Source organism: Prionailurus bengalensis, chromosome A2 (assembly GCF_016509475.1).
Source record: "Prionailurus bengalensis isolate Pbe53 chromosome A2, Fcat_Pben_1.1_paternal_pri, whole genome shotgun sequence".
Classification (NCBI taxonomy): domain Eukaryota; kingdom Metazoa; phylum Chordata; class Mammalia; order Carnivora; family Felidae; genus Prionailurus; species Prionailurus bengalensis.
This window is the reverse complement of record NC_057348.1, coordinates 9,009,443-9,037,205: the sequence shown is the minus strand read 5'-3', so window position 1 is coordinate 9,037,205 and position 27,763 is coordinate 9,009,443. Positions and strand designations below refer to the sequence as shown.

Here is a 27,763-nt window from a genome sequence, read left to right as displayed (position 1 = left end):
GTCCTCAGGTGGCAAAAGGATTATGAAGATGCCTTTCATCATGACCCTGCCCTTGCCTAAATTTCCTGGGCTCTTTCACCCTATTCAACTTAGGCCTTTTGCTTCAGCGTTTATTAATATCATTTAGAATTTCATATTCATGTGGGTTTTTCTCAGATCCGCATAAAAAGTATGGAACGGTACTGGAAAGCAAATAACACAAAATGTGGCAGAGGCTTCTTCAGGAACGCAAAGGTGCTCCGCTCCCTTTGTCCGGCTTTCCTTCCTTTGTCTCCGGGGTCTAAAATCCACCCTAGGCTAAGTCTTCTCTGGTCTTTCCACGAGGGCGCTTACTGTGCTCCTCCCAGGAGCATCCTCTGGATGCGAGGAGAAAGACACAGTTCAATTCCTGGAGGAGGGGGAGGACAGGCTCAACTAGCTGTGGCCGAGAGGTTACCGGGTCCACCAAACACCTGAAGTCCCCACGCGCCACCAAACTCCGCTCCCAGCAAAGAGCCGCTGTCAGGCGGGCGTGAGACACGCTGAGAAAACGAGACGCTGGGAAGACCTAACGGCCAGAGAGGCCAGGAGAGCCGCCTACTCTCCTGTCACGTGACCTGGTCTCGGCGGGGCCCGGTTCTCCCCGGAGCCAGCCCACGTGTTATGACTGCCTCTCCCCATTGGTTCAGCTGGGCCAGTTTGAACGGTGTACGGAAGCCGCCGCGGCCCATCCACGGCCGCGTTTTTTTTTCTTTTTTCTTTTTCTTTTTTTTTTTTTTTATTCCCTCTCTTTGGCTCCCTCCTTCCGCGCGAGTCTCAGGAGAAGCCGCAGCGCAAGGCGCCGCTGCTGCCACCCGGGGCCCGGTAAGTGGGCCTTACCCGAAGCTTGACGGGCTCGGCCCGGGCTTGCGTTGACCCCCGCCGGGGTCCGGGTCTGCGCCGCGCGCGGCCCGGCCGTCGGGACCGCGCCTGACTGCGAAAGGCCGAGAACCTGGTTTGGGCCCCATTCTCGAGGCAGCGAGAACGGGCCGGGGCGGGGGAGGGGGAAACCGAGCCGGGCTTAGGGGGTGGGGCCTCGGAGCCCGGCCAGACTCTGGTGCCTCGAGAATCGGGCCAGTGGGGCGGCTGGGGTCGGGCTGGAGGGGATCTGGGGGAAGCGTCTGGGGACTGCTTAGGGCCTGATTGGGGAACATCGCGAGGATCGGGTGTGTGTGGGGGGGCTATTTTGGTGGAGCTTTGGCTGGGTCTGGTTGCGGGAGGCCTCAGTGAAAAGTTGGGGGGTCTTCTTGGACCGTGACAGGGAGGGGCGTCAGACTTCGTTCTAGAGGGCTTTGCTGGGTCTGACTTCGAGGCGTCGCTAGGATCCGTTGGGGGGAATGCTCCGGGCGGTGTTGGCGGCCAGGCCTAACTGGGGGAAGCTGCAGAGATCGGACGAAGTGGGTTTCCGGCTCGAGGTGGTGGGGGGCTTGGCCGAACTTGATTGGGGGAAACAGCAGAGATCCGTCAGCAGGAGTTAATGCTGACTGGGGCAGGGGGCGGGAGGGGGGAAAGACTTGGCCAGACCTGATTGGGGAAAGCGACGGGGACCCGTCCAGGGGTCATCTTTCGTGGGGTGGGCGGGCTTGGCTGGCTGTCTTTCCGAGAGGGAACTCGGACCTGTCTGGGGATTGCTTCGGGCCCGATTAAGGGGAATCTATGGATGGAGTCTGGCTAGGCCAAAAAGAGGAGAGTCTGGCATCCGGCTCAGTTTGGAGGGACAGATTAGAGGAGGTGGCAGGGATCGGGACGATTGGAGCACCTTGAGGCCGTGCATCTGGGGAGGCTCAGGGACCAGACCAAGGCGGAGGAGGCGGCTGGGATCTGGCGGAGCGTGAGGGCTGGATTTCGGAAGAAGAGGGTTCTTTGGGGACCGTGCCTGGACCAGGGAGACCGCAGGGGCCGGGGCGCTGGATGGAGAGGTGGCTGGGGCCTTGCCTAACCGCCGTGAGGCTGGCGGAAGCCGTAGGGCCCGCAGCCGGCGGAGGCAGCATGGGCTGCCCTGGGCCGAAGGCGCCGCGCTGGGCCTGATGAGGCCCCGCAGGGGCCCTGCCACCGCCTCCCGTGGCCCGCTTCCATATCCCCTCGCCTGCGCTCCCTAGCCTGAGACTGCGCGGACGTGGATGGCGCAGCTGGCGGGGACCCCGCACTTGGGCTGGTGTGGATCGGGCGACCCCCGCCTGTCCGCCGAGGGCGCTCCCGTCGTGCTGCCGCTGCGGCCACCTCCACGGCGGCTCAGCCCGGGGCTCACACGGGGCCCCTGGGACCCAGCGCTGACCCTGGCCCCTACCCCCGCAGCTCACCTCGCGCCATGGACTGGCAGCCAGATGAGCAGGGCCTGCAGCAGGTCCTGCAGCTGCTCAAAGACTCGCAGTCGCCAAACACAGCCACGCAGCGCATCGTGCAGGATGTATCCTTCCTTCCTTCCTTCCGGGGCCAGGGGGAACTGGGCAGACATCTGCAGCCCCTGAAGACCAGAGGAAGGGGCCCGCTCCCTAATCCCCAGACTCTTGTTCTGTCAGGAGCTACAATTGGCAGAGAAGCAGGGATCCGACCCCTTGGGTCCCACGTGCAGAGAAAATGTGGCCCTGTGGGGGAGGGGGAGGAGGAACACCTTTCACTGGCACTGGGCCGTTTGGTTAGTTTCACCGTCAGGATTAATTTTTTTCAATCGAGGTTTGAAATACTCTGACTTAAAGGTTGAGATACTTAAACCATCACCAAGTTTCACTTGAAAATATGACTTCCCTTCTTTTTTAAAAAAAGCAGGCAACGTGGGACTGGTGGCGAGCAGGACTGAGTAGCAGCCGCCTCCTTCAGACAGAGAGGCTCAGCCATGCTCCCCCACCACCTGGATGAGTTTCAGGTGCCTGAAGTGCTGGGTTATTCTGGCAGGGAGGTTGACAGGTGGGGTCCCAGGAGCTAGCCACCTCATCCCAGTGGGCAGAGGGACTTTCAGCCACAGGACAGTGAGGGGACCCACCAGGGGAAGGCCCTTGTCTCCCAAGTCCCTTAACAGCCTGGCAGAAACTCAAACAACTGAACCAGTTTCCCGACTTCAACAACTACCTGATCTTTGTCCTGACCAGACTCAAGTCGGAAGGTATGTCCTCAGCGCCCCTCCACTCCAGCCGGACCCCGCTTTTTCCCCTGCGGTCCCCTGACCCTCGGCCCTCTTTCCCCAGACGAGCCGACTCGGTCCCTCAGCGGTCTCATCCTCAAGAACAACGTGAAGGCACATTACCAGAGCTTTCCGCCACCCGTGGCCGACTTCATCAAACAGGAGTGTCTCAACAACATTGGCGATGCCTCCTCACTCATCCGAGCCACCATAGGTGAGAGCGGGTAGTGGGAATCGGCCAGTGAGGACTCCTGAGTTCTCGCTCTCAGCTAAGGAGCTTTTCAGCCTGTTAAGAGTATCAGTTCACTGAAGGCTCCAGTACCGTGGTTGGTAGTTCCGTTATGGTTGCCATCTTACAGATGAGAAAACTGAGGCACAGAGATGTTAAGGGACTTACCCGGTAAGTGGCAGAGCTCGGAAGTGGCCAGTGCAGGTCGGTGCTCTGAACCACTCCCCCCGAAATAGCCATTCTTTCTTTTGAGGCCATCACTCAGTGTCTAGGCCCTGAGGGTGTAGCACGTTAGAACCCGAGGCCTCCCTGTCCTGAGGAGTTGGGCGTCTTCGGCTATTTCTCCCCAGTAATGAGATGACACGGGAGTTAGTTTTGTGTTGGAGCTCTCGGAGGGCTGCCTGAACAAGTTAAGGGAAGGACGGTGGAGAATTCTCCAGCTGTTTTCCCCCAAGCCTTTTCACTACTGATAAACACCAACTCAACACTTTGTTACCGGCTTGCTTTTTTTCCCCCCACCTTTACTGAGATGTACTTGACCCCCGATGGATTTATGTTGGTATTCTTTTTTTTTTTTTTTTAATTTTTTTTTTTTCAACGTTTATTTATTTTTGGGACAGAGAGAGACAGAGCATGAACGGGGGAGGGGCAGAGAGAGAGGGAGACACAGAATCGGAAACAGGCTCCAGGCTCTGAGCCATCAGCCCAGAGCCTGACGCGGGGCTCGAACTCCCGGACCGCGAGATCGTGACCTGGCCGAAGTCGGACGCTTAACCGACTGCGCCACCCAGGCGCCCCTATGTTGGTATTCTTTAAATTGTCAGCTTTTTAACGTTGCTTTTAGAAGAAAGTTGTATCTAGCTTTTTTTTTAAGTTTACTTGTTTAGTTTGAGAGAGAAAGAGAGAGAGAGAGAGGATGATCAGGGGAGGGGCAGAGAGAGAGAGGGACAGAGGATCCCAAGGGGGCTCGGTGGTGATAGCACAAAGCCCGAATTCAGGGCTCGAACTTGCGCACCGTGAGATCATGACCTGAGCCAAAGTCGGATGCTTAGCTGACTAAGACACCCAGGCCCCCCCCCAAGTTGTAGATAGCTTTTAAATGAAAAGATGTTTGTTTGCCATAAAGAGCAGGTAACCTTAAAAACATGCAACAAAGACACAAAAATAGTATTAAGTTGGAATAGATACTGGGCCTGCTAGAAGTGCTCATCTTGGGGCCTGCTTCCTCTGTTAAGTGACCCTTAGCCCCGACGATACCCACTGTGACCCTTAGCCCCGACGATCCATCCAGTAGAAGGATCTGGACTTCCCGAGTTCACTAGATAGCCAGGTTCTGCTCTAAGTGTTTGAATTAAGGCATTGAAGCTTCCGACATCCCTAGGGACCCATGGTGGGGTTTTTTTTCCCCCCTTTTGAGTCACAGAGGGGGGGTAGGACACGTGGCCAAGTTCGCACAGACAGGGACAGGGCTGGAACTGCACTCCCGAGTCCTCAGAGCCTACCCACCGCAGGTCACCCCTTTTCCAGCAGAAGCAGGAGCCAGAGTCATCTAGAGTGATGGCAGTGACAGCTTTACCCTGCTGGGGAAACACTGCCACCTCCTGGCTTTAAAGTCTATGTCTACGTCACCCTCACCTGTGTTCCCTGCGGCCGTATTGGGCTCAGCCACCAGACCCCCTCACGGCCCTGGCCCTGCCCTTCATTCGCGTATTGTACTTCACACTTGGGTTTCTAATCAGCGGTACGAGGCCTCCCCAAGGCCACGTGGTCCTGCACAACCTGCCTCTGTCACCTCTCAGCCCTCGCCTCCACCTGCTCCCCACCCTCACCACCCCCTGCTCAGCCCCTCTGGCTCCTCACCTGTCTTTGAGCACACCCAGCCTGCCTTTGCACCTGCCCGGGATGCCCTTTCCCCCGGGAGTTGGACAGCATCCCCTCGTCTCCTTCAGGTCTTTCTCAGAGAGCTAAGCGTCACCTGGGCAAGGCCTGCTCCGGCCACCCGTTTTTAAATTGCTGTTCTTGGGGCTCCTGGCTGGGTCCGTCAGAAGAGCATGCGACTCTTGACCTCGGAGTCGTAAGTTCCAGCCCCACCTTGGGTGTAGAGTTACTCAAAAACTAAATAAACTTTATAAAATTTTTTTTTTTTTTACATTTTTTTAAAAATGTTTCTTTATTTTTGAGACAGAGAGAGACAGAGCATGAACGGGGGAGGGGCAGAGAGAGGGAGACACAGAATCCGAAACAGGCTCCAGGCTCCGAGCCATCAGCCCAGAGCCCGACGTGGGGCTTGAACTCACGGACCGCGAGATCATGACCTGAGCTGAAGTCGGCCGCTTAACCGACTGAGCCACCCAGGCGCCCCTATAAAAATTTTTTTTAAAAAACGTTAAAAAAATTGCTGCCCTCACTCGCAGCCCTTGCCGGCCATCTTCTCTGCTTTCTTTCCCCCCTTAGCTTTTGGCATCTAGCCTCCCAGTTCTTTTGCTGATTTATTTTTACCCCGGAGCCTCTCTCACTAGGCAGTCTGCTCCCAAGGGCAGGGCTTCTGTATGTAGCTCTGTGCTGCTTCCCTGGGCCTGCAACAGCTGGCTTACGGTAGGGCTCCGAGGATCTCGAAGGCAGCGTGTAGGGCTTCTGGGGGACCGCGCACGGACAGCCTGTGAGCCGGCGGAGGAGTGCGCGGCAGGCCCGCACCCAGCCTGAGGCGGCGTCCTTTCCCGGCTGCCCCAGGCATTCTCATCACCACCATCGCTTCCAAGGGCGAGCTGCAGATGTGGCCCGAGCTGCTGCCCCAGCTGTGCAACCTGCTCAACTCGGAAGATTACAACACTTGTGAGGTAGGTGACCGGCTGTGGCCCGCCTGGGCGGGAGCCTGGGGAGCCGGACTGGGGTTCACATCCGTCTGCCCGCTCCTCTCCACCCAGGGGGCCTTTGGAGCCCTGCAGAAGATCTGCGAAGACTCATCTGAGCTCCTGGACAGCGATGCCCTCAACAGGCCCCTCAACATCATGATCCCCAAGTTCTTACAGTTCTTCAAGCACTGCAGCCCAAAGATCCGGTGGGTGTGGCTTCCCAGGGTGGGGGTGGGGGTCTGTGGAGGGGCTGGGTGTGGGCGGAGTCAGGGCCGACCCACATGCCCCCTCCCTGCCAGGTCCCATGCCATAGCCTGTGTGAACCAGTTCATCATGGACCGGGCCCAGGCGCTGATGGACAACATCGACACCTTCATCGAGGTGGGCTGCCGGGCTGAGGGTGAGCAGGGCAAGGGCCGAGGGCCCGGCTGCGGCTGATCCCACCCTCCCTGCAGCACCTGTTCGCCCTGGCCGTGGACGACGACCCTGAGGTGCGGAAGAACGTGTGCCGTGCCCTGGTGATGCTGCTGGAAGTGCGGATCGACAGGCTCATCCCCCACATGCACAGCATCATCCAGGTGTGCACGGCTAGCCCGGGCGTGCTGTGGGGTGGGCGGCAGGTGGGGAGTCACCCCGGGCTGGGCCAGGCTTTAGCCTTTTTCCTACCCTGCCCTAGTACATGCTGCAGAGGACCCAGGACCACGATGAGAACGTGGCTCTGGAGGCCTGTGAGTTCTGGCTGACGCTGGCCGAGCAGCCCATCTGCAAGGAAGTCCTGGCCTCCCACCTGGTCCAGTGAGTGCCACTGCTGCCCTCTGTCCCACCTCAGCCCCCACCCTACTCTGCCTTCCCTCTGGTTGTCTCCTGTGTTAGTCTCGGTCTGTGTTCTCTGTCTCCGCTTACTTTCGATCCCTGTGCGTTTCTGGTTGGCAGGCGATAAGAAGATAATTTCCAATGACTTAAAAATGTGGGGGCTCCTGGGTGGCTCAGTGGGTTAAGCGTCCGACTTCAGCTCAGGTCATGATCTCACACTCTGTGAGTTTGAGCCCCGCGTCGGGCTCTGTGCTGTCAGTTCAGAGCCTGGAGTCTGCTTCGGATTCTGTGTCTCCCTCTCTCTCTGCCCCTCCCCTACTCATGCTCTGTCTCTCTCTGTCTCTCAAAAATGAATGTTAAAAAAAAAATTTTTTTTTAAATGCGGTAAATTATAGGTGAAAGAAATGAAAACTCAGCAGAGGCCGCAGGCATAGCTGGATCCAGGTGCTCAAAGGATATCAAAGATGTCTGTGTAGTCTCAGACCTACTCCTGTGTTGGCTTTGTCCTCAGGCACGACCTTCCCTCATGGTAGTGCTGTGGTCTTCTGCTTACCTTCAAGCTTAGGAACCTCAGAATAAAGAAATTCTCTCTCAACCAGTATCTCCAGCAAAAGTCCTAGGGCTCACCTTCCTTGGCCAACTTGGATCACTCGCCTATCCCCGAGTCATGAATCATTTTCTCCTGAGGTGCGTGGGCACCAGCTGAGGGCGCCTGGCTGCCCTGCCTGTTTCTTCTCTAATCTGGCCCGTCCCGGGGAAGGGCCTCATGTCCTTGCCTTACAGCATGCTAGGGTTCGGCCACCGTTTGAAGCTCTCTGGCGTTTTCAGGGGTCTGGACTTCATTGAGTGGCCAGGTCTGGGTCAAGAGCCCTCGTGGGGAGCCAGGAGTCATGTCAGCTCTGTCCCAGGCACCATGGTTGACTAGGTTGGGATAATAGCCCTAAGTTCCACACACTGCCCCTTGGCTCCTTGTTGCTTCCGTTTTGCCCAGGCTGTGAGCCCTCCTGGGGACCCCTGCGTCCCATCCCAGTGAACAGCCTCTCTCCCCACAGGTTGATCCCCATCCTGGTAAACGGGATGAAGTACTCAGAAATCGACATCATTCTGCTCAAGGTCAGTCTGGGCCGACCGCTGGGCGTGAACAGGCAGGTGAGGGCTGGGGCGTTGGGACTACGGGCCCTGGTGGTGCTTAGTGATCTGTCCGGCCTTCCACAGGGGGACGTGGAAGAGGACGAGGCGGTCCCCGACAGCGAGCAGGACATCAAGCCACGTTTCCATAAGTCGCGCACAGTGACGCTGCCCCATGAGGCCGAGCGGCCTGATGGCTCGGAGGACGCAGAGGACGATGACGACGACGATGCTTTGTCCGACTGGAATCTGAGTGCGTGGCCTGGCCTGTGGGGCCTGGGGGGTCGGGGGCAGGAAGCCCAGGGGCTGCCTCTTGGGAGGTGATGAGGGGCCTCCTCAGAGCAGATTGTGACGACTCTAATCACGATCTCTGATCCTGGGGATACGGTCCAGGAGGCTGGCAGCCACCCAAAGAGCCTCCCTGCTTCTCCCCCCCTCCCCCACCCCTCCCGTCCCAGGGAAGTGCTCGGCAGCTGCACTGGACGTCCTGGCCAACGTCTTCCGGGAGGAGCTGCTACCCCACCTTCTCCCCCTGCTCAAGGGGCTCCTTTTCCACCCTGAGTGGGTGGTCAAAGAGTCGGGCATCCTGGTGCTGGGCGCCATCGCGGAGGGTGAGTGCGTCTCCGGCCTGGTAGGGGCCTGGCCCCTGAGCCCCTCACTGGCGCGGGACGGTACGGGGCGGCCCAGGCAGGGCTGTGTCCGGGGTGTGGCCGCACAGCACGGGGCGACGCCACCCCCAGGTTCTCTCTGAGGCCTGCCCTGCGCCCTCCAGACAGCTCTGGGATGTGAGTCTTCCCCACGGCCCGTGGGCCTGAATGGAACCCCCGAACCCCACAGTGCACGCCCCCCCTTGAATTCTCACAGACAGCGGTTCTGCGAGGCTGTCGGCACGGTTACAGTCGGAAAAGTGACAGGCAGCCTGCAACGCTTGCCCCGCGGCTGGCAGCCCGGTCCCCCGGGCTCAGCGCAAGCCCGATGAGGTGGGGCGCATAGATGAAGAAACGGGTGCGGGGAGATTGACGCCATTTCCCCGGTCACCAGGGCGCGGCTGGGCTTTAGCCTGCCACCGGCTCCCAGGCCTGTGAATCGGAAGTGTCCGCTGGTGGTGTTTACGCGGACCTCTGTCCTTTTCGCGCCTTTTGCCCTCCTTCGTCCCGGTGGGACGTACAGCTTGAGTTACAGGTGTCACCAGTGCCCGCCTCAGCCTCCAGGCCTCTCGTAAAAGGTTCAGACACGACAACAGGAGCCGTGTGTTTAGAGTTTATCTAAGGAAAGATCTCCTCACATAACCGGCCCAACGTACGTTACGTTAGCACGGGAACGTGAATTAACGGGTTATGTCAGGCGTCCTAGCTTTTAGCGGAAAAGGATCTCGAGGGATTGACCCATAACTGGTAAAAATAGTTCTTGGGTCTTGGGTCATTAGATGGCGTGCTGTGACCTGTGTTCTCCGAACAAGAGATTCATCTGTGGCTTTTTTTTCTTTTTAAAAAAAGATGAAAAATAGAAAAAGCACAAATACCCCAGAAATGTTTCAGAAGAAAAGTACTTGGGGTGCCTGGCTGGCTTATTCAGTGGAGCGTGTAGCTCTTGATTTTGGGCTCGTGAGTTCGAGCCCCACGTTGGGCGTAGAGCGCAGGTTGAAAGAGGAAAATGACTTCTCGACCATTTTGGTCATCGTGCTGCCCAGCCATCTGTGAAGTAATGAGTGACTGTCACGGGGTGGAGCCAGTGGAGGGGAAAGGCTTGGCCTGACGCTGCTTCCCATCGCGGCTGTGCCTTTCACCGTTTCTGTGACTGAGCCATCGTGTCTGTGATTCAACCTCCCAGCCTCAGTGTCCCACCCCCCATGGCAGGGGCCACTGAGCTCTCTGCAGAGGGTGAGGTGTGGCCAGGCCCAGCTGGGCTCAGGCTTGCCCTTGTGCTGGTGCTTGCAGGCTGCATGCAGGGCATGGTGCCCTACCTGCCCGAGCTGATCCCGCACCTCATCCAGTGCCTGTCGGACAAGAAGGCCCTGGTCCGCTCCATTGCCTGCTGGACGCTGAGCCGCTATGCCCACTGGGTCGTCAGTCAGCCACCTGACATGCACCTCAAGCCTCTGATGACAGAGCTGCTCAAGCGCATCCTGGATGGCAACAAGAGGGTGCAGGAGGCGGCCTGCAGGTGACCCTCAAGCGCTGACCCCCCGGCCCCCACCCCTGCCCCACTGGCTGCCTCCTGGGAAGTGATGATACTCCTGACCCTTGACGTCACGCTGATTTCTCACGTATTCGTACTGGCTGATCCCGGGCGCACGCCCTCCCCACAACCCCACCCAGGGCCCAGCCCCACCTGTGGCCGTCCCCCTAAACCCCTTCCCCACTCCAGTGCCTTCGCCACCCTGGAGGAGGAGGCCTGCACAGAGCTGGTGCCCTACCTCAGCTATATCCTCGACACCCTCGTCTTCGCCTTCGGCAAGTACCAGCACAAGAACCTGCTCATCCTCTACGACGCCATCGGCACCCTGGCTGACTCCGTGGGCCACCACCTCAACCAGCCGGTGAGGCCCCACAGCATCTCCCTCTCTTGATCCTCACGCCCCTTTGCGTCCAGTGACCTGGCGGCAACCTCGAGTCGCACGCCGGGGCCATGGCCGTGACCTCGAGAGGCAGACAGACGGACCCGGCCCCCGCCCTCGCCCTGCTCCCAGTCTAGCGGGGGAAACGGTTATGCGACAGTGTGGCAAGTGCTGTCCTGGGGAAACTCAGGGGCCTGCGGGAACCAGGAGGCGCCGACCTGGGCTCCGAAGGGGGGCGGAGAGGGAAGGCCCTGGGGGTCTGGCTGGATGGCGAGGCCCTGTAGGGCCCCATGAGCCACAGCGAGGAGCCCAGACCTCATCACTCAGGCGATAGGTGCCTCTGAGTCACGAAGAGCCCTGCGGGTTCCAGGCTGCCACCCCCGTGCGGGGGGCCCCAGCTTCACGCTTCCTTTTCAGGAATACATCCAGAAGCTGATGCCTCCGCTGATCCAGAAGTGGAACGAGCTCAAGGACGAAGACAAGGACCTCTTCCCTCTGCTAGAGGTGGGTGGGCTCCAGGCCCTCTCCCAAAGCCCTGCCCCATCCTTCCTGAGTTCACCTCTCCTGCCTTCCGCCCGACCAGTGCCTGTCATCGGTGGCCACCGCCCTGCAGAGCGGCTTCCTGCCCTACTGTGAGCCAGTCTACCAGCGCTGCGTCACCCTGGTGCAGAAGACCCTGGCCCAGGCCATGGTGAGCATCGCACCACCCCTGCCCCGCCGCCCGCTCCTCTGCGGCTGCCCCAGCCCGGGCCCGCTCCCCTTACCCGCCTGCCCCATCTGTGCCCAGATGTACACCCAGCACCCTGAGCAGTATGAGGCCCCCGACAAGGACTTCATGATCGTGGCACTGGACCTGCTCAGCGGCCTGGCCGAGGGCCTGGGCGGCCACGTGGAACAGCTGGTGGCCCGCAGCAACATCATGACGCTGCTCTTCCAGTGCATGCAGGTGGGCGGGCCCCTCGCAAGCCTGACTTGCGGCCCGGGGTGTGCCCCGCGGACAACAGGAGAAAGGGACCCATAGGAAAAAAAAAAAGCTTGTACTTATTTTAAAAAGTGATTCAAAGAAGACGTGAGTAAAATCTCGTTGAGAAACAAGGAGCTCCCGGCTGGCTCAGTCCGGGGAGCATGTGGCTCTTGATCCCGGGGTCGTGAGTTCGAGCCCCATGTTGGGCATAGAGATTCCTAACAAAAACAAAGGTAGAAAGAGGAAATAGGAAAGCATAAGCCCCTCCAACTTGACGTATGTGCGCACCCCCGGTGTCTCCGGACGGGCAGCAGTTAACCCCTGCTCCTTCCTATAGTGATACCGTGAGCGAAGCCCTGCAGTTCACGGGCCCCGAGTGCCCGTGATGGGGCCTTTAGCTTCCATGATGGGAAGTGGCAGGGTCAGGCCGTTCCTCCCGGGGCTGCTCCCCTAGCTGGCCTGCCGGGAGGGATTAGTCTGGGACCCCTGCTGGTTGGGGGGAGGGGCATCTTGCCACGCCAGCCCTGCTCTGACCCCCCCAGGACTCCATGCCTGAGGTCCGGCAGAGTTCCTTCGCCCTCCTGGGAGATCTCACCAAAGCCTGCTTCATCCACGTCAAGCCCTGTATCGGTATGACGCCCATCTTGTCACCCCCGTGACCCCAGCCCTGGCCTCGAGTGATGGAGAAACGACCCTGGGAGGACAATGACCAAATCGGGATGTATTCGTACTGTCTGATGGGGTCTGCCCGGCCAGGCCCGGGAGCTCACCCTGGCTGGCCCCCCTGCCCAGCACTCTTCTTTCTCCCCACCAGCCGAGTTCATGCCCATCCTGGGCACCAACCTGAACCCTGAATTCATCTCTGTCTGCAACAATGCCACCTGGGCCATCGGCGAGATCTGCATGCAGATGGGTGAGTGTGCTGCAAGTTGACGGGCCCCGCGCTGTCACCCACATCGGTCTGTTCCCTGCTGAGGGCAGGCCCCTGGCCGTGCCTGCCAGGCCCCTGGGGAGAGAGCCCCGGTGCTCCTTGAGGATTGCCGCAGTTGGTCTGGCAAGAAGACCTCTCTGAGTGGTTTCCGCCGGGAGACTCCCAAATGGCTGAAAGGCCGTCTGTGATTGGTCTTCCTAAAGAGGCAGGACAGGCGGCCTGTTCCCACTGGACTTTTGGCGACCTCCCGCCCCCACGCAGTCGGCCCACTGGGATCGGTTGGGAGACTTTGGCGGCTTTCTCCCTCCCCACCTACCCCCACAGGGAATCTGGGCACTGCGGTCTCGCCCCGGTGTTGGAGCTGTGACTCCAAGGAAGCTTCTGGCGTTTGGAAGGCTTGGGTCTGCCCCTGGTTGGCCACGGGTCCTGAGCGGGGGACCAGCTGGAGAATGTTCTCCGTTCCCTCAGCGGTTGCAGGGGGTCAGTGCGTAGATGCAGCTGAGGTCGGCACGGGTGGTCTGGGCTGTGCGGGGCTCTGACTGACCGGTCCCCCAGGGGCAGAGATGCAGCCCTACGTGCAGATGGTCCTCAACAACCTGGTGGAGATCATCAACCGGCCCAACACCCCCAAGACGCTGCTGGAAAACACAGGTGGGCACCAGGCCTGAGCTGTTGCCGTCCCCTTACCTGGATGGGGTTCCCAGCCGGGAGGGTAGTGCCGAAGAGACCTTGGGAAAGAAGCTGGGAAGGTTTCTGGGAAGACGTGGAAGGGGGTTCTGAGGAGAGCCCCGAGAAAGATGTGGGCCTCGGGGGAGACCCCGGTTGGGCCTGTTCCCTTGGGGCCCATGGGGCGGGGCTGGTGCCTCGTGCCAGAGGCCCCGCCACGTACCGTCCCGGGGCCGCTCGGGGTTGCAGGTCGCCTGACGAGTCCCTCTGCCATTCCAGCCATCACCATCGGCCGCCTGGGCTACGTGTGCCCACAGGAGGTGGCACCCATGCTGCAGCAGTTCATCCGGCCTTGGTGTGTGCCCCCCTGCGTGGGGCCTGCGTACGGTGGGCCGGGCGGCAGGGCGGGGGGGGGGGGGGGGGGGGGCAGGCCCGCCCCTAAGCGCACGCGTCCTGGCCCATCGCCCGCCGAACCCTTGCTCCCGCCACCCTGCGTAGAAACGCAGCGCACCCCGGCCCCACCACCCGCTGACCTGCCGCTCCCCACTGACCCCCCCGCCCCCCTGCCCCCCTCCACCACAGATGCCCATCCTGCCCCAGCCCTGCCGGCTCACTGCCTGCTGCTCACCTCCCCCACAGGTGCACGTCCCTCAGGAACATCAGGGACAACGAGGAGAAGGACTCGGCCTTCCGAGGCATCTGCATGATGATAGGCGTCAACCCCGGGGGCGTCGTGCAGGTTGGGGCAGCTGGGCCTGGAGGGAAGGCACGGGGGCCGGGCCCGGCGGCCCCTCACACGGGACCTGTCGTGTTTCAGGACTTTATTTTCTTCTGCGACGCCGTGGCTTCCTGGGTGAGCCCGAAGGATGACCTTCGGGACATGTTTTATAAGGTGAGCTCCCGCGTGGCCCTGCCGCGATCCCTGGGAGTCGGGAGGAGGGAGGCCGAGCTCCTCTCGCTCTGGCCTGGGGCGCCCCTCACCCCCCTGCCCCCCGGCCTCCCCGCAGATTCTCCACGGCTTCAAAGACCAAGTCGGGGAGGAGAACTGGCAGCAGTTTTCTGAGCAGTTCCCGCCTCTGCTCAAGGAGAGGCTGGCCGCCTTCTATGGGGTCTAGATGAGCCTCGCGACCGCCAGGTGAGGAGGCTGCCCGCGAGGGCGCTGTGGCTGTTGTAGGGGGGCGGAGGGGTGCAGGCCCTGACCCCCGCCTTTCCCCACAGGTTTCTGTCTGCGTCGTTGGAGGGGTTGCTGGGGAGCACGCTGCGTCCGGAAGTCGCCGTGCCCTGGTCGAGGGGGGTTAGGGAGGAGTGAGCGGGACCCAAATCCAGACGCCTTCCCCGTCCACCTACCTGCCACGGGTGTGTGTGGCCTGCCGGCCAGCGGGCGAGTGGGTGGGGTCTCCACACTCATCCTACAAACAGGGGAGGGGGGTGGGACTTCTTGGCAGCAAGGGCCCTTTGCTCAATCGGGGTCACCTCGGGCAGCCCACCTGGGCCAGCCTCGTGGGAGGGAAGATTCAACACGGCCGACCGAATCCGGCTTAGGATGAGGCGAGGGGAAAGCAGGCGGGGAGGGGGGTCCTTGTAGAGACACGTACACTCACATGTACACACGTGGCCACACGCATGTGCGGCGCTGCAGCCAGCCAGGCTGGGCCAGCCGCCCCACCATTTCCCCGACTGCATGGAGACAGTAGAATTAGTGAACCCCTGAGTTAACCCGTAAGGCCTTCCGTGTAACCTGCATCTAGAGTTTAAGAAGCTTCTGCTGTTTTGCCGGAATTGGTGACTGGGGAGGGCTGGGTGGGTTGGGGGGCCTCCGCCGGGACCCTGGGGCGGGGGAAGAGGACGGCTGTCTTCAGGCCGCCCGAGTCAGCTCGCGCACGCTTCGGACCTGCTCCGCACACTTCCTGCCGGCTCTGTGGCATCCACAGCCTGTGCGTCCCCCTCCTTGTGTCCCAGCCAGAAGAGTGGGGACTGCCGGAGTGGCCGAGGCTGGCCAGAGGTTGCCCTTTCTCCCCCCACTGTGCTCCAGTGACTCTTGAAGACGCTGGGCCAGGACCTTTTTCCTGAAGAAGGCTGGGGGCAGCCAGAGCTGCTGACCTCTACTCCCTGCGTCTCTCCATAAGCAAGTCCGTTTCAAGGGCAGTCTGTTTCTCTGTGCTTCTTAAGAGCCCTCCTCTCAGGTTCCAGCCTGAGTTTTAACACGAGGGCTGGGGCCAGGGCATTTAATTGGTGGGGACGGAGGATGAAAGTTCAGGCTTTGCCAGCAAGAAGGAAATGAAGGGCTTTGGAGGAGGAGAAGGTGGTACACCCCCTGACCCCACTCTCTCTGTCCCTGGGGCTTCCTGTCTTCATGGCTCCCAGCGGGCTACAGGACCCCACCAGATAGGGGCGGTGATTCTAGGGAACCTTCTGGGAATGGTTGGAGATGCAGTCACAGTGTGGGCGGCACTCCTAGAGGGGCTAGGGGGGTGTGGTCACTTCCCACTTGGCCTCAGAACTGAACCGGGCCCTGCAGCCCCCTTAATGTTTTCCTTTTTCTCCTCCCTTACTTTTTGCTTTTCTGGGGGTCGTTTTGTGGGGCTTTGACTGGATTCCTACATCCTGGGACTTGTCCCATTCATCCCCGCAGGGCCCCGGCCCCGGCCCCGTTATAGCCTTGTGTCTTCTCCCAGACAGGGTCGGGCCCTGCCTCGATTCCAAGGGGTACATGGTGCACATTCCATAAACTCAGCTGGCTTCCTTACCCTGTCAGACTCCCAACAGGTCTCTGGAAGCCATTTGTTTAAAAAAAAAAAAAAAAAAAAAAAAAAAGGAAAAAAAAATTAGGTACCATTGAATTTTCTGGTAATCCAGTTCTTTGGGGCATCCTCTACTGGGCCTTGGGGGTTGTGGGTGGAGCGGCTGGCTGCTGGGATTGGTAACCCCTTCTCCACCCAGGATGGGGGGCTCCAGCCATTCAGGAAAGGGAGCCTCGTTCTAGTTTTCTTTCTTCTTCTTCTTCTTCTTCTTTTTTTTTTTTTTTTTTTTTAAGAAAACTATTTAATTTTTTAATTTATTTTTGGTTGATTTTTGCACAACGAAGTTTCAGCTTCTCAACCTTCCTCCCTGCCCAGGGCTGCAGACCCTGACTGGCCTCGATCTGCAGTTCCTCTGTTTTCCACATCCCTCCTTCCCCCTCCCCCTCCTCCTCCTACGGGCTCCAGGGTCTGTCCATTTGTTACTGTGCCGTGCTGGGGATTGGCGCCGAGGTGGCGTGAGATTCCACTTGTGTAGAACTTTGTTGAGTAAAGATCAGTTTCTTGTGAAACACTTGGTCTCCATCCAGCCTCCTGTATCCTCGGCTTTGGCAGTAAAGACGTGGAGGGGCTTGCCCGGGACGCTTTAGAAGTAGGGATGCACAGGACTCAGGAAATCATTGGCGGAGTAGGGAAGTAGGTAAGCATTAACAGGGTACATTTCTCGGTACCTGGAGCTTCTCACCTTTCTTCCCAGTGAAGTGGAAAGGCGAAAGTGAATGACTAAGATTAGATGTCCTAACATACACAGGTAGTGTGTTCTCCAGAATGTAATTACAGGTCTCTTGAATTCAGTAAAAGGGAGCCTTTAGTGTTGCAGATCCCCATCCGCCTTAGACCAAACTGAGGGGCAAAGCCTTGCAGCACTCCTCTCCGCCTAACCCCACAGCTCCGGGTCATGGGGCAGGTTCGATGTTTTTGTAAAAAGCTCGGCACCAGGCCTCTTGGAGGTGTAATAAGTAAGTATGAGTGACAGTTACTGAGGCAAATGAAAAACTGCTAAGCTCTTGGGGACACACAGCCTCAGAATACAATCTTGTTGCAACCTTGACAGGGCCCAAAGTCACGTGCATCATCTTGGGGGAGAAAAGCGGACACGGACATACGTCCAGCATCCATTCAACACACATTTTTAGCGAGGGCACAGGAGATAAGCAGTGCAACAGTGATCTGTCCCATAGAGAAAAAGAGGGGAGGGGAAAGAACATTGGGAAAATGGTCAGTGTTACCGTAGGGTACTGTGGGGAGGCCTCACTGTGAAGGTGGTAACCGGTTAAGCATCCGACTTCTGCTCAGGTCATGATCTCGAGGCTCCTGATTTCAAGCCCCGCATGGAGCTCTGTGCTGACAGCCCAGAGCCTGGAGCCTGCATCCGATTCTGCGTCTCCCTCTCTGCCCTTCCCCCGCTTGCACTCTCTTTTTCTCTCTCTGTCTCAAAGATAAATGAACATTTAAAAAAGAGTGAGGCAGAGAAAAACAGCAAGTGCTCTGGGATATTTATGTGGCTCGGTTAACACCGCCTGCCTCAAAAGAGGCTTTCAGTAAGTAAGAGAGAAATAACGATTATAGGGAATTCAGAGATTTGTTTCACCGAGGACTCTGCAGTACAACTGCACCTTTCTGGCTCCGGAAGGAGAGACAGGAGTTGAAGTCCCTATAAAAGCCCCAGACTTTGAACTCAGAAGAGAGACTGCATTTCTAAGCCCGGTGTTTCCTGTGAGCGATGCCTTTGGCCGAGCCGCGTCAAACCGGAGTCGGCTGGCCGTCTGTATCAGGACCGCCACAGATGCCTGTTTAACAAACGCTGGGAGCAGGAATCTGCATGTTCCAGCCCAGGGCCCACGGGGCTGTACCGTGGGAGCCCTCAAAAACAGCGGGGTCCTACGGTCCGGCCGGTTTCCGCGCGCGCCACTCGCTTCCGGTCGGCGCTGCAACGTCATTAAGCGGCGCCGGAAGTGCCTTCGCGCTGCCTAGGAGACGGGACGCGGGGCCGTCGGCTGACAGGGCCGGGCTGGCCGCGCCCACTCGGTCGCCATGGAGCTTCCCCCAGGGCCTCGCGACGATCCCCGCGCCTGGGACGATGACTCGGACCCGGAGCCGGAGCCCGACCCCGACGCGCAGGCCGAGGCTTACGTGGCCCGCGTGCTCAGTCCGCCGAAAGTCGGGCAGGCGCTCCCGCGCGCGCCTTTGCTGTCGGCTCCGGTCGCGTCCCCTGGCGCCCTGGAGCCGCGGGCGGCGTCCAAGGGTCCGCCCGTGGGCGTCCCGGGCCTGCTGAGCCTTCCTCCGGAGCTGCTGCTCGAGATCTGCGCCTACCTAGACGCGCGTCTGGTGCTCCACGTCCTGCCGCGCGTGTGCCACACGCTGCGCGACCTCGTGCGTGACCATGTCACCTGGAGACTACGCGCGCAGCGCCGCGTACGCGCGCCCTACCCAGTGGTGGAAGGTGCGCGCGCCTGGGGGGCCGGGGTCAGCTGCCCAGATTAGGTTTGGGGCAAGGGATTAGATACCTGGGGTGCTGTGACCAGAGCCCTGGAGCAGGCTTCCTGGTTGTTCCGGCTTGGGTGGAGGCTGAGGTAGTTACCGATGGTGCCAAAGCCCCTGACCTTCCGGGTGGACCGTGAACCAGATGCTTGGGGTTCCGGGGCTGTGGAGATTTATCCTGGGGGGTTGGGGTCCCTGAACTCAGGACCCAAGGATCCTCAGGCTTGGGGTCCGGTGGTTGACACAGGGACTTGAAGTCTCAGCTTCTGGACTCTCTTGAGGGGTCAGGGTAAGCCAAAGAATCCTCTGAGTATAGACGCTGAGCTAGCAACTGGTGATCCAAAGCCCCTCACTCTTAGACTCTTGACCTAGGTAGGAGTGAGGAATGGTCTAAAGGTCCAGAGCCTGCAACCCTTGAACCCAATCTAGAGTTTAGAGGTTAGGATACCCACAATCACAGATCCCCAAGCCCAGGGTCTAGCCTGATCTTAGGCAAGGGCTGGTGGTAATTCGTCCTGTCCCTGAGGTCATTGGTCCCTGGGGGATAAGACAGCTTTGGTGACCTTGAATTGATGGGACTTTTCTGAACAGCTTGATAAACATAGTTGCTGGAGCCCCATTATACCGCTGACTCTCTGCACCTGGGGCTTGAGTTCTACATCTTGACAGAGCTCCCAAATTTACAGATTTGACAACACTAATTTGACAACACTTCATCGGGTCTGGTTAAGATCATTGACGCAAAAAGTCCTAGTTCCGAGGCTTAGCCTGAGGGTTGAGGCAGGACCTTAACGTCCTGAGGCTACTATCCTCAGGGTTGTGTGTGGGGGTGCTGAGGCCTGGGAAAGCGGCACTGAGTCTCCAATTACCCAATTTTTGGAAACTGGGGTGAGTTGTTCTAGACCTGCTTGGAAGGCTGGTGGGCTGGTGGTCCCAAAGCTACATCCCGGGCCTCCTTGGGTGGGGTGAGGGCTCCCGGGGCGGGGACCGGGGGGGGGCAGTTTCCAAGTCTGGTGAAGGTTGGGCTTCCCAGAAGCCAGAGGTGGGCTTGGAGCTGGTGTGGATGTCGGGATTCCTGCCCACTGGGGACTCTGCTCACGGTGCCCCACAGAGGAGGACTTTGACTGGCCGACAGCCTGCATTGAGCTGGAGCAACACCTGTCGCGCTGGGCCGAGGACGGGCGCTGGGCTGAGTACTTCTGCCTGGCCGACGGACACTTTGCTTCCATCGACTCCGTGCTGCTGCTCCAGGTGAAGCAGGGGCGGTGGGGGGCAGGCAGGGGTGGGCTTGGGTGACCCCGACAACACCACCTCACTCTCTTCCCAGGGTGGGACGCTTTGTCTGTCAGGCTCCCGAGATCGCAACGTCAACCTGTGGGACCTGCGGCAGCTCGGGGTGGAGCCCAGCCGAGTTCTAGTCAAGGCCCTGGGCACCCAGAAGAACAGCACCCACAAGGTGAGGGGTTGGGAGGCCATAAATATTTTTAAAAGGGGGGGAGGTTGCCTGGGGGGCTCAGTTGGTTGAGCGTCCGATTCTGGATTCCAGCTCCAGTCATGATCTCACGGTTCCTGAGTTTGAGCTTCACTGGGCTCTGCACTGGCAGCGCAGAGCCTGCTTGGGATTCTCTGCCCCTCCTTGAGCTCTTTCTCTCTCTCCCTCTCAGGTAGAGAGAGAGAGAGAGAAAGAGATAAATATTAAAAAAAAAAAAAAAAAGGAAGCCAGACAGGAGTAGGAGGGGAGAAGCCTGGGTAGGGCGCCGTGGCTAAGGGCGTGAGTTTTCTTTGGCACTGGACCTCAGAGATGTAAATCTTGACATTGTGACATTGGATGAGACGTAGGGCTTCTCTGGGCCTCCGTTTCTACTTTGTGTGGGGTCCGGATGAGAATGAATGGGATGAACGCACACTAAGAGCTTCGCTTAGGCTGGGACACACCGCAGGCGCTCGGTGGTCGTCAGGCAGACCTTGAGAGGCACAGGGCACGGCGGGTGGCAGTTACGAGGCTGCCGGCGGGGATCACAAAGCTCTGAGCATGGCTGGCATCTCGGGAGAAATGGCCGTGGAGGGCACCTCCACCAGTCATTGAGGTGGTCTAGGCAGGTGGCCAGGAGCTTGGTCTCAGAGCCAGGCTACTGGGTTCAAATCCCCACTCTGCTACTTTCTGGCTGTGTGACCTTGGGCACAGGACGCAACCTCTCTGTGCTCCAGTCTCTTCATTTGTAGAATGGGACACAATTACAGTACTGTCCTCGGAGAGTCTGGCGGGGGGGTGGGGGGGAGTCAGTCACCAGCCAGTGCTTTGTGCATGTTAGCTCCTGAGACAGGGGCTGTTTTTTGTGCCCATCTTCTCAGTGAAGAAACTGAAGGAGGGTACTTCATTTGCCCAGGCCACGGAGTGAAGGCCCCATTTTTTTTTTTTAATTAAAAAATTTTTTTTTAACATTTGCTTGTTTTTCAGAGACAGAGACAGCAGGAGCGGGGGAGGGTCAGACAGCGAGGGAGGGAGACACAGAATCTGAAACAGGCTCCAGGCTCTGAGCTGTCGGCACGCAGCCCGATGTAGGGCTCCAACCCACAAACCACAAGATCATGACCTGAGCTGAGGTCGGCCACTTAACCGCCTGAGCCACCCAGGCGCCCCTAGTGGAGGCCCCGTTCTTAATCACTTTGTTAGGTGGCCTCAAACCACCACTGGTGCTGAGTCTCACAGGGATTTAGGAATATTCTGTGTGGGTGTGTACCCCTGGGCTCTGGAGTCAGACCCACGGACCTAAGTCCTAACCTCTACTTGGAGCTGACTTGTTCTGGGTCCCTGGGTCAGTTGTCTCCGTCCTCTGACCCTAAATTTTATTACCTCTGAGAGGGGGATGATCGCAGGTCTGGTCCGCAGGGCTGGGTGTGGTCGCTGGCAGCGCTGGACCACCGCGTGTGCTCCGGTTCCTGGGACAGCACGGTGAAGCTCTGGGACATGGCGGCAGACGGGCAGCAGTTTGGCGAGATAAAGTATGTGGGGTCCTGGGCAGCGGGGGCAGGGCAGGGCCGGGTGCTGCACAGTCGCAGCCCCGACCTTGTGGTCCGTGTGTTCCCAGGGGCAAGGCGGCCGTGCTGTGTTTGTCCTACCGGCCTGACATCCTGGTGACTGGCACCTATGACAAGAAGGTGACCGTCTACGACCCCAGAGGTGGGCTAGGGGCCCTGGGGCCCAGGTGGGGAGAGCAGGGCCACCTGGGGTCTCCAGGGTCATGCCGGGGAAGGAGACACTTGAACCTCACAGCCTGGCTGGGACGATAGTCACAACCAGAGGCTGACCACTCAAGAGTGGCCTGGGCTGTGCTGGGGGCAACCAAGGCAACTGGTGGGGGGGCCGGGTGTTGGGGCAGAAGCCCCCCTCCACCTGCGGCGAAGGATGGGAGGGCTCCGGAGGAGGGGCCTCTGAGCCTCAATGCTGTGGGAGGTGGAACAGCCCCCGAGAACCCTGGGTCCACCACTTCCTCCCTCTCAAGCTCGAACCGCAGTCTCCCCATCTGTAAAATGTGGATAATGACTCCAGCCCCCTAGGGTTAATTGGAGGAGGTGACAGTAAGAGCCTTGGTGGAGTAAATGTTCACATAAAAAGCCTAGGATAAACACTGCCCAGCATATGAGCCTTTTCTGTTGTCTGTCTATTTATTCTTCTTTTACTTGAAGGGCTGGGGCTCTTGGCCCAGGCACAGCCAGAGCAGGGTGATGGGTGATGGTGGGACTCGTCTCCAATCAGTCGGCAGGAGGAAGCGTTTTATGCTGGGACTTGCCGAGGTCTGCTCTGCACTGCGAGCAGATGGGGTTGCGATGGGAGATGGGAGGGCAGAGACTTGGGGGTCCTGGATGGCCCAGATCCAGACGGGACAGAAGAGAAAGACGGGACCACTTGCAGGATGCGGGTAGGCGGGGCAGACCAAGGATTCAGCCGAGTGGGGAGCGGCCTGGGGCCCCCTCCGAGGGGCTCTGACGTCTCCCTCCTCCCTGCATCACTCGCGAAGCGGGCCCGGCGCTGCTGAAGAGCAGGCGGCTGCACTCCAGCGCGGTGCTGGCGCTGCTGGCGGACGACCGTCACATCATCTCGGGCAGCGAGGACCACACACTCGTGGTGTTCGACCGCCGGGCCAACAGCGTCCTGCAGCGACTGCAGGTGCGCCCTCCCCTGCGGCCTGGAGGGACGGGGGCTGCGGCCTGGCCTGGCCTGAGCTGCCGTGTCCCGCGTCCCTCCCACAGCTGGATTCCTACCTGCTCTGCATGTCCTACCGGGAGCCCCAGCTCTGGGCTGGTGACAACCAGGGCCTGCTGCACGTCTTCGCCAACCACAGTGGCTGCTTCCAACTCGTCCGGGTCTGCCGGGGCTCTTGGCCCTTGCCCCACCGTCCCTGGGCCTCCTCCTCCCTACCTCTCGACCCCTGGGTGGTTGTCGGGCTGGCGTTGGGAGAGCCCTTACCTGAGTGTCACCTGTTCCTCTTTTCTGCAGTCCTTTGACGTGGGCCACAGGTCTCAGATCACAGGCATCAAACACTCACTGGGGGCCTTGTACACCACGTCCACCGACAAGACCATCCGGGTGAGGCCCCAAGACAGGCTCCCTCCCTTCCCTGCCCCCCCTCCACCACCACCCCCGCTGCCGGTCAGAGGTGCAGTTCCTGACCTTTGCCCATCGCCCCTCACCAGGTGCACGTGCCCACGGATCCACCGAGGACCATCTGCACCCGAAGCCACAACAATGTGCTAAACGGGGTAAGGCCCTGCCCTGTGCACCCTCCCCAGCTGCCCAGAACGGCCCTGACTACTTCTGTCCCTGCCCTCCCAGATTTGTGCCGAGGGCAACCTGGTGGTAGCTGCCTCTGGGGGTCTATCGCTGGAGGTCTGGCGGCTGCAGGCCTGAGCAGGCGGACGTGGATGTGGATGTGGGTCTGCCGGCCCGCAGGCTGGGCCAGGGCTTCTGTTCTCGGGGGACCTTCCCCCACGCCGGTGCCGCCTCCGCCCTGTCCCAACGGCCTGGGGCCCAAGGAGTCCGGGCCACGGTTAGGCAGTGTCCCCGGGCTGTGCCCCACGCCAGGGAAGGTGAGGCTGCCGTTCAGGCCCACCCAGGGGACTGCTTGCTCCCCTCCCTTGGGCCCAGTTTTTGTTACGGTTTGGACACCTGCTCTCCCTGGAGAGCAAAGGAGAAATAAACCTGATGTACTGGTGTCACCCGAGGGCTCTGCCTGTGCTTGCTCGGGGCGGGGGGAGGGGGGTCTGCAAGACGGTCGTGAAAGCCTTGGCAGCCACTACTTACGTCTGCGGGCACCTGTGCCCGCTCGAGTGCATTTCTGTGATCACGTGTGTCCGGGTGTCACTAGGGAGGTGACCCTGTCTGCGCACATCTGTGTGCTGGCGGATGTGGGTGTGTGTGAGGGAGGAGGCCCTTGAGGGCGTGCGCACATCTGTACGACGGCACCTGTGGGCGCGTGTGACGTGTGTCGGCATGTAGAGTGGGACCCCGACCCTAGGCATGTTTGTGCAGTGGGAGGGGGAATCTGCTACTGATGCCCCAGAGGTGCAGGGTGGGGGCGGTGCACGCCCTTCCATCCGGGAGTCCAGGTGTGTGTGCTGTTGTGGCCGTGACCCTGGGGTGGGTGGGGGAGGGAGGCCGGGCTGGGTGTGCGGGGGGTGCGAGTCTGTGGTCCCCCTCTGTCCCCGTGAAGCCTGGCCAAGCCACGTCCCAAGGATCATTCACTTCCTTTTTATTGAGGCCTCCTGGGCGGTCGGGGCCGTGGGTTATAAGATGGCACAGGGCTTCTTCTCCTTGAAGGGGTTGGTGGCAGCCGGGATGCCCACAAGGAAGGGGTCGCTCTTGGCCTGCTCCGCGCAGAACTGCAGCAGGTCGCCGGCCGCCTTGGACACCTGCGGGCCAGCCTGTCAGCTGGCCCCGGGCTGTCCGCCCGCCCCCTCTCCCGGACACGCCCATGCCGCCCTGGTCCTCACCTTCATGCGGTCGATGCCCGCCTCCACCCGCAGCTGCTCCACGGCCCGGCGGGCCTGCCCGATGTCACTGCCAATGGCCACCTTGCTGGACATCTGCACAAAAGCGAGCAGGGTCGTAGGCAGTGGGCTCGATTCCAGACCTTGAGCCCTAGGGGCTACCTGAGAGTCTCCCAACCACCTCTTGCGTCCTCTGGGGACTGTGGGAAGGGGGTGGCGGTTCCCCGAGCCCCGTCAGGACCACATACTTCAGCTGAGGACTCCGGCGGATTCCCGGCGGCTCAATCCTCCAGCAGCCCGCTTCTGGCTCCCTCCCTTGCCAGCCCGGCCTCTCAGCCCCCTCCTCTCCTCCCCCACCCCTGCAGAGACTTTGAAGTCTGGACACTCGTGGAGTGAAATGTCAGCGGCAGCAGCTGCCTCAGCCGAGGGGGGTCCCTGCCCCAGGGGGCCCAGTGGCTGCGCTGGTGTCACATGTCACCTTGGCTAAGGGGAAGGCGGGGTTCCCGGCCTCTGTTCCCCACCACCGTGTGTAGAGTGTACCCTGGCTCAGGTGCGGGCCTGCCTCTCCCCCTCCATCTACACTCACCCCCGGGATCTTACCCACAGATTACTCCATCCACTTGCTTATGCTGATGGCTCCACCTGTCCCCATCCCAGCCCCGTCAATGATTTCAGACCTCCCCAAAGAGCTTCCTGCTCTTCAGTCGGTCACACTGATGTCTCGGGGGTCTCTCATCTAACTCGGCCAAAGCTGGGCTCCAGATTATCCTCCCCCCCCCCCCCCCCCCAGATCTTCTGCCCCCAAGTTCACCACCATCCACCCAACTGCCCTGGCCCAAATCTTGAACCCCTTCAATCCTCCCTTTCTGGTGTCCCCTTTCTGATCCTTTCCCAGGAACCCTCAGATCAACTTCAAATTAGGTTCTCAGTCTGGTCACTTCTCTCCACATCTGTTGGCATCTCCCAGGTCCTGCGCCCACCTCTGCCGGCTCGGACCTGTGCAGTTACCTCCGCTCTGGTCTCCCCTGCTCTTCCCTTCCCCACTGCCCCCGCTCCCCACTGCCCTTCTCAAGGCATCCAGCGGGACCTGGTAAAAAAATCACATTACAACACGGATGCACCTTGAGAACATTATGTTAAGTGAAATGAGCCAGTCACAAAATAACCGATAATGCACAATCCCATCTATGTGAGGTCCCTAGAGGAGTCAAATCCATAGAGACAGGAAGCAGATGGTGGAAACCAGGGGCTGGGGGGAAGGGTAAGGAGTTAGTGTTTCCTGGGGCAGAGTTTCAGTTTGGAGAGATGAGAAGGTTCTGGAAATGTATGGTGGTGATGTTTGTACAACAGTGTGGATGTGCTTAATGCCATGGAACCGTGCGCCTTACAGTGATTATGATAATAGGGGCGCCTGGGCGTCCTATTTCAGCTAGGTCTCTCTGCTGTCTGTGCGGCGCCTGCTTGGGATCCTCTGTCCCCTCTCTCTCTGCCCGTCTCCTGCTCTCTCAAAAATAAACATTTAAAAATGATTATGATAATAGATTTTGTTATATACATTTTACCACAATAAAAAAGAATTGGCGGGGGCACCTGGCTACCTCAGTCCGTGGAGTGTTTGACTCTTGATTTCGGTGCAGGTCATGGTCCCAGGGTCGCGGGAGGAAGCCCTGCATCGAGCTCCGTGCTGGGCGTGGAGCCTGTTTGGGATGCGATCTCTCGCTCTCTCCTGCTGCCCCTCTCCCCTGCTCTCGCGCTGTCTCTCTCTAAACAATAACAACATTTAAAAAGGAATGATGTAGCTGGCTTCTGTTTAATGAGCTCTCTGGCCACAGCTGGAAGATGAATCAGAGGGAAGGTAGCCCCACGTGGAGGCTGAGAATGAGAAGCACCTGGATACAAATGCCCATTGAGTTGCACAGCTGAAACTAATATAATGTGCTATGTCAGTTCTATTAAAAAAAAAAATGCACCTGGATTTGGGACCTACTTTGTGGGTAGCACTTGGTGGCTGTGCTGAGGGATGGATGTGGGTGTGAGAGAAGGGGAGACATCAAGTTCAATTCCCCAGTTTTGAACCTACCAGGTGTGTGGAGCGCTCCTTTGCTGAGTTGAGGGCTCTTTGTTGAGGCGTGGAAGACTTCAGGGAGATCAGAGTTAGGAGGAGAGGGACTGAGGTGGTGAGTTTGAGATCCAAGTGGAGACTGTCAAAGATGGTCTCTTCTTCCAATTAAGTAGGCTAATCTCTGGCCTCAGGACCTTTGCACTGGCAAAGGTTTCTTTACCAACGGGGGACGATGGGGGAATGGCCTCCCCAAATCTTCACATATGGGGACTTTCTTGGCCTTCTGGCCTTGGCTCAAATGTCACCTCCTCGGTGTCCTTCCCTAACTACCTGTCCCTGCAAATAAGGCCACCGGTTACCCCTCCATCCATCCCTAATTCAAAGACACATCATCATTTCTGAATCCTCAATAACACTTACCGCTAGTGTTGTTACCTTTCTAGCTCCCCAAACTGTGGACTCCAGTAGGGCAGGGCCTGCATCTCATTCGCTGATAAAGCTGCCGCGCCACATACAGGGCTCAACGTCTAGTACAGACTCCATAAATTGTAAAGGGACTTGTTAAAAGAATCCCCCTGGACCAGACCCCGTCCAGGGCTCTGAGGACCCGTAAGATACAGACCCCGCCTTCGAAGGTCTCACAGCCTTGCTGGAGGGAGACGTCAGCCTTGGATCCCAGAGGAGGTCCCTTACTTTGAGGAAGGTCAGGGAAGGCTTCCCGGAAGAAGCGACAGCCGCTGCTGCCAGGGGAAGATCAGAGAGTCAGGTAGCTTGTGGAGTCTCTGGAGACCTGTGAGGCACGAACGGGGATCAGTAAACCGTTTGATGAGAGACGCCCAGAGGCAGAAACTATCTGACATCTCCTGATGACTCGAATCCTGTCCAAGGGCGACGTCTAAGAAGCCATCCTTTTCCCCCAACGGGACAGAAACGAACGGGAGAGCGCCGCGCAACGCGGTGGGTGTCCAGCAGGCGGCAGTAAAAGTAGGACTCTTCATCTCGGGCTGACAAGGGGCGAAAGGGAACAACGGCTCCTCGCGGCTTCCGTATTACGGAACGCACGCGCAAAGATGGACGCGTCCTGGATTACGGAAGTCACAGAGAGTCATGTGACCAAGCAACTTCCCGTCCCCTTCGGCAGGTTCTCCCAAGCCCTAC

At 59.2% G+C, this 27,763-nt stretch overlaps 3 protein-coding genes and 1 non-coding gene across 13 annotated transcripts; 3 read left to right on the top strand and 1 right to left on the bottom strand.

Moving 5' to 3' along the window:
* The first annotated feature begins 686 nt into the window (after positions 1-686).
* TNPO2 (transportin 2) lies at positions 687-16,586 on the top strand. Of its 7 annotated transcripts, none has more exons than XM_043586657.1 (25): positions 687-843; positions 2,314-2,425; positions 3,043-3,118; positions 3,201-3,350; positions 6,096-6,202; positions 6,290-6,423; positions 6,517-6,598; positions 6,673-6,795; positions 6,894-7,012; positions 8,083-8,143; positions 8,246-8,411; positions 8,617-8,769; positions 10,096-10,321; positions 10,526-10,697; positions 11,133-11,219; positions 11,299-11,406; positions 11,503-11,661; positions 12,222-12,309; positions 12,494-12,592; positions 13,166-13,261; positions 13,556-13,631; positions 13,916-14,015; positions 14,094-14,168; positions 14,284-14,411; positions 14,495-16,586. In XM_043586657.1, the coding sequence occupies exons 2-24, from the start codon at positions 2,327-2,329 to the stop codon at positions 14,389-14,391; spliced, it is 2,664 nt and encodes an 887-aa protein (XP_043442592.1). In that variant the 5' UTR covers positions 687-843; positions 2,314-2,326; the 3' UTR covers positions 14,392-14,411; positions 14,495-16,586. The 7 variants fall into 7 exon arrangements, with proteins under 7 accessions (XP_043442592.1, XP_043442591.1, XP_043442593.1 ...); XM_043586656.1 differs by having other exon boundaries at positions 712-843; positions 13,526-13,631; XM_043586658.1 differs by having other exon boundaries at positions 727-843; positions 14,284-14,385; positions 14,495-15,055.
* Positions 10,377-10,446, top strand: LOC122488854. The gene has a single exon (XR_006298767.1). It is a non-coding gene; the product is annotated as a small nucleolar RNA SNORD41 (small nucleolar RNA).
* FBXW9 (F-box and WD repeat domain containing 9) lies at positions 16,582-23,772 on the top strand. The gene is made up of 10 exons (XM_043586659.1): positions 16,582-18,517; positions 19,667-19,806; positions 19,883-20,011; positions 21,446-21,558; positions 21,645-21,736; positions 22,575-22,723; positions 22,807-22,920; positions 23,054-23,143; positions 23,251-23,316; positions 23,390-23,772. The coding sequence occupies exons 1-10, from the start codon at positions 18,109-18,111 to the stop codon at positions 23,462-23,464; spliced, it is 1,377 nt and encodes a 458-aa protein (XP_043442594.1). The 5' UTR covers positions 16,582-18,108; the 3' UTR covers positions 23,465-23,772.
* A 516-nt stretch (positions 23,773-24,288) lies between these two features.
* GNG14 (G protein subunit gamma 14) lies at positions 24,289-27,726 on the bottom strand. Of its 4 annotated transcripts, none has more exons than XM_043586665.1 (3): positions 26,624-27,726; positions 24,547-24,639; positions 24,289-24,465 (listed from the first exon to the last, which is right to left on the bottom strand). In XM_043586665.1, the coding sequence occupies exons 2-3, from the start codon at positions 24,637-24,639 to the stop codon at positions 24,340-24,342; spliced, it is 219 nt and encodes a 72-aa protein (XP_043442600.1). In that variant the 5' UTR covers positions 26,624-27,726; the 3' UTR covers positions 24,289-24,339. The 4 variants fall into 4 exon arrangements, 3 of the variants coding, with proteins under 3 accessions (XP_043442600.1, XP_043442601.1, XP_043442603.1); XM_043586666.1 differs by having other exon boundaries at positions 27,026-27,726; XM_043586668.1 differs by having other exon boundaries at positions 27,228-27,726.
* Between the last annotated feature and the right edge of the window lie 37 nt (positions 27,727-27,763).

Excerpts from the sequence above, each read along its gene's own strand:
- GNG14 (XM_043586665.1), bottom strand. The coding sequence starts at position 24,639 with ATGTCCAGCAAGGTGGCCATTGGCAGTGACATCGGGCAGGCCCGCCGG. Across the intron at positions 24,466-24,546 it reads CGGGCATCGACCGCATGAAG|GTGTCCAAGGCGGCCGGCGA; the intron begins GTGAGGACCAGG and ends GCTGGCCCGCAG.
- TNPO2 (XM_043586651.1), top strand. The coding sequence starts at position 2,327 with ATGGACTGGCAGCCAGATGAGCAGGGCCTGCAGCAGGTCCTGCAGCTG. Across the intron at positions 12,310-12,493 it reads CCACGTCAAGCCCTGTATCG|CCGAGTTCATGCCCATCCTG; the intron begins GTATGACGCCCA and ends TCTCCCCACCAG. Across the intron at positions 13,262-13,525 it reads GACGCTGCTGGAAAACACAG|GTCGCCTGACGAGTCCCTCT; the intron begins GTGGGCACCAGG and ends TCGGGGTTGCAG.
- FBXW9 (XM_043586659.1), top strand. The coding sequence starts at position 18,109 with ATGGAGCTTCCCCCAGGGCCTCGCGACGATCCCCGCGCCTGGGACGAT. Across the intron at positions 21,559-21,644 it reads CAGCAGTTTGGCGAGATAAA|GGGCAAGGCGGCCGTGCTGT; the intron begins GTATGTGGGGTC and ends GTGTGTTCCCAG. Across the intron at positions 22,921-23,053 it reads GCTGCTTCCAACTCGTCCGG|TCCTTTGACGTGGGCCACAG; the intron begins GTCTGCCGGGGC and ends TCTTTTCTGCAG.